We start from the raw sequence: 8,533 nt of genomic DNA, 5'->3' as shown, positions 1-8,533 counted from the left end.
GGAGGCTTGGAGCTTGTGAAAGGAGAGGTTTTTGAGGTGTTCCGAGCTTAGAGAGAAATCGGCTAAGGTATGATTTTGGTTTCTCGTAGTTAATGTTTAATGTCACGTGAAAACTTAGGCTAGAAGACCTTAAGATAGGAATGAACTGAATGAATTATTGATGGACTATGAAAATGATATATGTTGTGTGATTTGATTTTATGAACGGTTTGTTATTGGAGTTGGTTGATTTTTAGGAAAGATTTAATATTAAAAATTAGTTTGATTTTGAAATAATTTAATATTGTAAATGATTTGAATGACTGAGAGGTATTTGGTTTGGTGGTTGGGACCTTTAAAGGGTGGCAGAAGTTTGAGTTTTAGAGGAGATGCTGCTGAAATTTTTATAAGAATTAGAAGGTTCATTTGAAGTGATTATTTAGAAAGAATTGGTTTTAAGGATTATATGTTTTAAATTTGATTTATTTAGAAAAGAATAAATTATGTTTTGAGTTTAAATTATTGATGAACGGAGAGGAAGGTGTGATAATGAGGAATGATGATGGTAGTGATGATGAATTTAAGTCTCAATGAGATATGAACTGATATGAATTGATGAATGATGATGACATTGAGAATGATGAATTAAAATTATATTTGGCTTGAATAATTGAGACATTGTTGACCCTCTGTACGTAAGTTGTGACCGGGCACTTTAACTCCCCAAGTTCTCCCATGGGCATGCATATATATATATATATATATATATATATATATATATATATATATATATATATATATATATATATATATATATATATATATATTGTGTGTGTGTGTGAATTTGAGCTTGGGGTTTTGTCTCTCCCCATGGATGAGCTTAGGATTTTTCCCATGGATATTATTGAGCTTGGAGAAACGCGTACAGAGGGACTGTCCAATGGTTAGCTACCAGGATATGTCGGGTTGGCTGTATAATCGACAGATGAATTCATTAGCCATAGGATACGCATGCATCATATGGATCTGTATGTTTTGCTTGAGTGTGCATTGTTTTGGTTTGCCTAACTATTTAATTCTGCTTATCTGCTACTTATTCTACTTGCTGTAATTGCTCCTCTATCTGTGTTTTCCTTGCCTGAATTGTATATATGTGTATGTTTTTTGAGAGACCTGTAACAGTCCAGACCACCCGCTAGCACGATATTGTCCGCTTTGGCACACAAGGCCTCACGGTTTTGCCTTTGACGATAGGGATGATAGCCGAAGCCCCCCACACTCACTCGTCAAAATGTGTCATGATAGGGAGAGGTATCCACGCCCTTATAAGGCATGCTTCATTCCCCTCCCCAACCGATGAGGGACCTTACAATTCACCCCCTAAGGGATCCCAACGCCCTCGCTGGCACATTGATCCGGGCTCTGGCTCTGATACCATCTGTAACAGCGCAGACCACCCGCTAGCACAATATTATCCGCTCTGGCACACAAGGCCTCACAGTTTTTCCTTTGACGATAGGGATGATAGCCAAAGTCCCCCTACACTCACTCGTCAAAACGTGTCATGCTAGGGAGAGGTATCCACACCCTTATAAGGCATGCTTCGTTCTCCTTCCCAACCGATGTGGGACCTTACAAGACCCCTCTTGGTGGAGGTGTGAAGGGGGGTGTTCCACTGGTGATTCAGATAATTGGAAGTGACATAAAGTGAAGTGTTAATTTAAGGTTAGATTTAGAACTTAAATATTATAGATAACTTACCAAATTTCTGGTTTAGTTGAATCTTTAAGCTGAAATCTGAGTGTCGGAGTTCTAGGAATGCCTCTGGTTTTCCCGGGACCTTTTATATTAACTATGCGGGCACCTTTACCATACTGAGAACCTTCGGTTCTCATTCCATATATATTTTGTTATTTTTCATATGCAGGTCGAGAGGCACCTCGTTGAGCATCTGGAGATCCTCCTTATAAGCGAAGAACTATCTTTTAGACTGTCATATTTTGTTTTAGGCCATGTATTTATGTTTATAGAATCTCCGCATGTATATTTTGTGTTTTGTCCTTCCTAGAGGTTGACTTGGAGATACAGGTGTTTATTTTGTAGTTTGAGTTTTATTTTGGATTTTGTGTGTGTCTATATATATATGTCTATATATATATATATATATATATATATATATATATATATATATATATATATATATATATAATTATAAACTTTGGTCGGCCTTAGCTTCGCAGGTCGAGTCTGGAGCTTGATATCTGTGTTTTGGAACTCTGATATGTATATATGTTTTTAGCTTTCTTTTGATCTTACCTATCCATTTTACAAATATCCATGCGAGTATGACACGATTTTTTCTGTTTATCGTTTTTGTTTAGCTAATTCTTCAAGGCTCCTAGATATAATTTCTTTCAACTATATTTATGTACGTATCTTTTCTTTTAGAGGTCATAATACCTTGTCACCTCTACTTTACGACTTAAGCGTAAAGCTCTGTGTGGTAGGGTGTTACATTATGGTATCAGAGCAGTTCATTCCTGTAGAGCCCGAGGGACGGACTGATTATATTATTGGGCATACTCTGGGTGTGTGTATATGCTAATTAGGATATCTAATTGATTTATGTGGCATATTTGTTTATGAGTATGCATTTGGGACTTTGAAGCATTAGACTTGAGATATTGAGACTGATCACCTTAATATCACTTGTTTGGTGTGAACAGGAACCAAATGATGACTCGTGGACGTGGACGTGGGCGAGGTCGAGGTAGAGGCCGGAATATTAATGCGGAACTGAAAACAACTATGAATGATCCCATAAACTTTACAAATGCTCTGGAGAACATGGCAGCTGCTATGTAGGCAACGGCTGAGGCCCTTGGTCAGCAAGTTAATAACGGAAATGGGGTAACGGCGGAAATGGGCCGATGACGTTAGTTACCTTTCTGAAAGTAAGCCCACCGATCTTTAAAGGAACCACGAATCCGACAAAGGCTGATAATTGGTTTCAGGCAATGGAACAAGCTTTGCAAACACAACAAGTGCCTGAAGATCAGTGTGTTGAGTTTGCCACTTACCAGCTCATGGGTGAAGCTCAGTATTGGTGGCAGGGAACCCGCCGTCTTCTGCAGCGGGATGGTGCTGCGATACCATGGGGGGCATTCCAAATTGAGTTCTACAAAAAGTACTTTCCCAATTCGGTTCAAACGGTTAAGGAGGTTGAATTATTGCAACTGAAGCAGGGTTTAATGTTAGTAGCTGAGTACACAAACAAATTTGAGGAGCTGTGTCGGTTTTTTAAGATCTGTTAGTGTGCTCCGGAGAACTTCGAAGAATGGAAATGCATTAAATACGAAGGTGAACTTCAAAGCAACATTTTGAGTACCGTGGGCCCGATGGAAATCAAAACCTTCTCTGAATTGGTAAATAAAAGCAAAGTTGCTGAGGATTGTGTTAGAAAGGCAGCATCAGATAAGGGTGATCACCGAGCTTTTGTTAGGAGGGATCAGTGGAGGAATTTTGTGCCTAGTGGTCGGAACTTCAAGCGAGGTGGTTATGTCCCACAACAACATCAGGGTCAAAATAATTTTTGGAGATTCAATGATAACAACAACTTGGGAAGAGGCAAAGGAAAGCAGGCTCATATTCCACAGAATGACTTGACTTGTAGAAGATGTGGGAAATATCACCAGAATACTCCGTGCGAAGCAGGTTTGGGTGTATGCTACTACTGTGGTGGATCCGGACATTTGTCCTGGAACTGTCTGAACAAGAAGAGGGATGATGTCGGGAGAGCACAGCAGCCAGGGCGAGTGTTCACCACTTCTGCAGCAGGTGCCGAGGGATCTGAGACATTGATTAGAGGTAACTGTGAATTAGCTGGTAAAGTTTTAAATGCTTTATTTGATTCAGGAGCAACACATTCGTTCATTGCATTTGAGAAAGCTAATGAATTAGGGTTGAAAAAGAAGGATGGAAGTATGTAGTTGTGCGTAGATTACAGACAACTAAACAAAGTAACTGTAAAGAATAAATACCCGTTGCCGAAAATTGATGATCTGATGGACCAATTGCAAGGAGCTGGTATCTTGTCCAGGATTGACTTAAGGTATGGTTACCACCAGATAAGAGTGAGAGATGAAGATATCCCGAAAACTTTTTTCAGAACTCGATACGGTCACTATGAATACACTGTGATGTCATTTGTGTTAACCAATGCTCCTGCTGTGTTCATGGACTATATGAATCGGATATTCCATCCTTTCCTGGATAGATTCGTCATTGTCTTCATTGATGATATTCTAATCTACTCTAACACTGAGGAGGAGCACGTAGAACACTTGCAAATTATGCTGCAGATTCTGAAAGAGAGAAAGTTGTACGCTAAACTTTCTAAATGTGAATTCTGGAAAAAATGAGGTGAAGTTTCTGGGTCATGTAGTGAGTAAGCAGGGAATAGCTGTAGATCCTTCTAAGGTTGAAGGAGTAATGGATTGGGAACGACCTACATCAACGACGGAGATTAGAAGCTTCTTAGGTTTAGCAGGATATTATCGAAGGTTTATCAAAGGCTTTTCACAAATTGCATTGCCTTTGACAAAGTTAACTTGAAAGGATGTGTCGTTTGTCTGGACATCAAAATGTGAGGAAAGCTTTCAAGCCTTGAAGGAGAAACTGACTACAACGCCTGTGCTTGTGTTACCTGAGCCTAATGAGCCTTTTGAAGTGTATTGCGATGCTTCGTTAAAAGGTCTAGGGTGTGTGTTGATGCAACACCAGAACGTGGTAGCTTATGCATCGCGTCAACTGAGACCTCATGAGATGAACTACCCAACTCATGACTTGGAATTGGCGGAAGTTGTATTTGCATTGAAGATTTAGAGGCATTACTTGTATGGAGTGAAGTTTCGAGTCTTCTCTGATCACAAGAGTCTCAAGTACCTCTTTGATCAGAAGGAGCTCAACATGCAGCAAAGGAGGTGGGTAGAATTGCTGAAGGATTATGACTTTGAGTTAAGTTACCACCCACGAAAAGCAAATGTTGTGGCGGATGCCCTAAGTCGGAAGACGTTGTGTGTTGCTTGGATGATGCTTCGAGAAGAGGAATTGCTAAAGGCATTTGAGAATCTGAACTTAGGTGTTCAAGAAGGGATTTGGATCCTCTAAATTTTGAATTTTACTTTAGAGAGTAAAGTTTGATCTCTCACTCTTGAATGGTTTCTCTCTCATATTTTTTCTTGGTCCCACCTATGAAATAAATGGTGAGAGATCAAACTTTACTCTTTAAAGTGAAATTCAAAATTTAGAGGATCCAAATCCTTCAAGAAGTGTCTAGAACTCTATGCTTACGTCAACTACAAATTTCAAGTGATTTTAAATCTCAACTCTTAAAAGCTCATCAAGACGATGAAGTATTACCGAAGATGTTACCGGGTACAGAACAAGGAGAGCAATGGAGAGTATCACGGGACAAAGACGGATTATGGAGATTTAAGGGTAGGATCATTGTGTCAGAAGCTGGAACCTTACGACAGGATATATTGAAGGAGGCACATAGGACCGGATTCTCTATTCACCTGGGAAGTACCAAGATGTACCATGATTTGAAGGCAATGTTCTGGTAGCCGGAAATGAAGAATAATGATGTGGCGTTGCATGTTTCAAAATGTTTGACTTGTCAAAAAGTAAAGATTGAACACCAGAGACCGTCCAGAATATTACAACCTTTAAAAATTCCGCAATGGAAATGGGAAAGTATCGCAATGGACTTTGTGTCTGGATTACCAAGGACTTGGACAAGATTTGACGCAGTATGGGTGATTATGGATCGGTTGACAAAGTCTGCACACTTTTTGCCTATCTGAATGAGTTATACCTTAGAAGAGTTAGCCCGTTTATATATCAAAGAGATTGTAAGATTGCATGGTGTGTCTACAACCATAGTTTCTGATAGAGATGCTCGTTTCACTTTAAGATTTTGGGGAGCATTTCAGAAAGCGTTTGGAACTCAATTGAGCTTAAGTACCGCGTATCATCGTCAATCGGAGAGGACCATTCAAATCCTAGAAGATATGTTGAGGGCTTGCGTTTTGGACCAACCAATGAGTTAGGATCGGTATATGCCATTAGTAGAATTTGCGTATAATAACAGTTACCATGCAAGCATCAGAATGGCTCTGTATGAGGCTCTGTATGTGAGAAAGTGCCAATCCCTGTTATGCTGGTATGAAGCTAGGGAAACAAGTTTGTTAGGGCCAGAGTTAGTAGCTAAAACTGCAGAACAGATTAAGAAAATCTGAAGCCGAATGCTTATCGCTCAGAGTCGCTAGAAGAGCCATGCTGATTAAAGACCGAAACCGTTAGAATTTAATGAAGAAGATCATGTATTTCTAAGAGTTACTCCAACAACAGGAGTGGGTAGAGCGATCAAAGTAAAGAAATTGAATCCTCGTTATATCGGTCCATTTCAGATCCTGAAAAGAATCGGGCCAGTGGCATATCGGATAGCTCTACCACCGCATCTTTCGAACCTGCACGATGTGTTTCACGTGTCGCAGTTTCGAAAATACACTTCTGATGCTAGCCACATTTTAGAAACTGAATCAGTTCAACTGAAAGAGGATCTGACGTTTCATGTGACTCCGGTTCGAATTGACGATACTAGTATTAAGCGATTACGCAGAAAGGAAGTCTCATTAGTAAAAGTTGCTTGGATTCGAGCTGGAATTGAAGAACACACTTGGGAACTTGAGTCAGAAATGAGAAAAGACTACCCATACCTATTTTCAGGTAACTGAATATGAATTTTGGGGGCAAAATTCTTAATTTGGTGGGTAGGATGTAAACCCCGCGAAATTAATAAATAATTAGCCAATAAATTAATTATTATTCAAAGGAATTAGAAAAATTAATTTTTATAATTTAGAGGAGTAGAAATATTGAAAATACAAATTTTGACACTAATTTTAAAGATTTTGGCCTAAAACTGGGTTAACGGGCCCAACCCATAAAACACATATACGAAGCCTTCTCCTTCATTTTATCCAGGAGATGCGCTGAAGAGTACGAGAAGAAAGGAGAGTTACGTTAAAACGTAAACCTAACGTCTCCGAAAAATTCAATCGTCCGTAACTTTCGATCCGGAGCTCCGATTGACGAGTCGTCAGTGACCACGTGTTCGTTTCGAAATTTTCTTCAATTCTATCTGAACAAAGTGGTAAGAAATTTTCATTTCTCACCCAGTTCTCCCTCTCCTCGATTTCAAAATTTTAGGGTTTGGATATTGAAGAATTGAATAATTTTGATGGTTTAGCTGAACTCTAGTAGCAGATAATCATTGGATTTTGTCCAGTTAATTCGTGGGTAAGGTAACGAATTGTTGAACCCTTGCAAAATATTGAATTAGTGAACTCTATAATGATTAAAGTGATATTATGTGAAATAGATTGTATTCTGGTTGATTTGGAGTTCAATTGGGCGATTTGGAACGAAATTCAAGTAATTAGGTATGGTTTTGGTTTCTCGTAGTTAATATTTAATGTCACGTGAAAACTTAGGCTAGAAGACCTTAAGATAGGAATAAACTGAATGAATTATTGATGGACTGTGAAAATGATATATGATGTGTGATTTGATTTTGTGAACGGTTTGTTATTGGAGTTGGTTGATTTTTAGGAAAGATTTAATATTAAAAATTAGTTTGATTTTGAAACAATTCGATATTGAAAATGATTTGAATGACTGAGAGGTATCTGGTCCATTGTATTTTCTAATAGGGTTGTTTTATTAATTATAGTCTGGTTTTCCTTCATCTTTTTCATCCCATTTCAAAATGAGAACTCCCATGGATATGATAAATAAGATTAATCTTGAGAAGGAAACATTGAGTCTTAAAGTTAGGGTAATTAGGCTTTGGACTATTTCCAATTTTAGTGGTCAGCTCTTCCCAAATTCTACGATGTGATTTTAATTGATGAATCTGTGAGTTCTTGTGTTCCAAGCATGCCTCAATTAATATATTATGGTCTAATCTTTTGTTTTAAATGCATTGTTCTTGGGTTGATTTGGGGTGTTTTCTTTGTTGTGTTTGTAACTCTTAAACATGTAAAATTTAGCATGTTGTGTCCTTATCTCATTCTCACTTTAGTCTACTCCTGGAATTTTTTGTATTTAATGTTTGGCTCTTTGTAGTTTGTCTTATTATTTGTCCTTTTTATTTTTCAAACTGTTATTTCATTTAATATGTGCCAATTATGCATTTTCTTTCCTTGGTCAGTGATGCCAAATTTGATACAAATTATCTTGTGTATTGACAGAGATGCAAAATACAAGTTACTGTTCAGAGGCCTATGATTTTGTCAGAGGGTCAAGTATATGTGATGAAGCACTTTTCTTATATTTTGATTTTGTGATTCTGAATAATTATTTGTACAGTTGTTAAGTGGTGCACGAAATTGTGATCTCTGGTAATGGCTCCAAAAACTTGGTGCTCTAATCTTAATTTATAATTTGTCACAACTTCGATACAACTAACCAGCAAGTGCACTGGGTC

General features: G+C 38.2%; 1 protein-coding gene across 1 annotated transcript; it reads left to right on the top strand.

The window, feature by feature from the left end:
* The first annotated feature begins 5,405 nt into the window (after positions 1-5,405).
* Positions 5,406-7,509, top strand: LOC140176845 (uncharacterized). Its single transcript, XM_072208399.1, has 3 exons — positions 5,406-5,591; positions 6,453-6,771; positions 7,427-7,509. The coding sequence occupies exons 1-3, from the start codon at positions 5,406-5,408 to the stop codon at positions 7,507-7,509; spliced, it is 588 nt and encodes a 195-aa protein (XP_072064500.1).
* Positions 7,510-8,533: the final 1,024 nt, after the last annotated feature.

This window comes from Arachis hypogaea, chromosome 12, assembly GCF_003086295.3.
Source record: "Arachis hypogaea cultivar Tifrunner chromosome 12, arahy.Tifrunner.gnm2.J5K5, whole genome shotgun sequence".
In the NCBI taxonomy this organism is placed as follows: Eukaryota; Viridiplantae; Streptophyta; class Magnoliopsida; order Fabales; family Fabaceae; genus Arachis; species Arachis hypogaea.
Note: the sequence above shows the minus strand (reverse complement) of the source record. Positions and strands in the feature narration are given on the sequence as shown.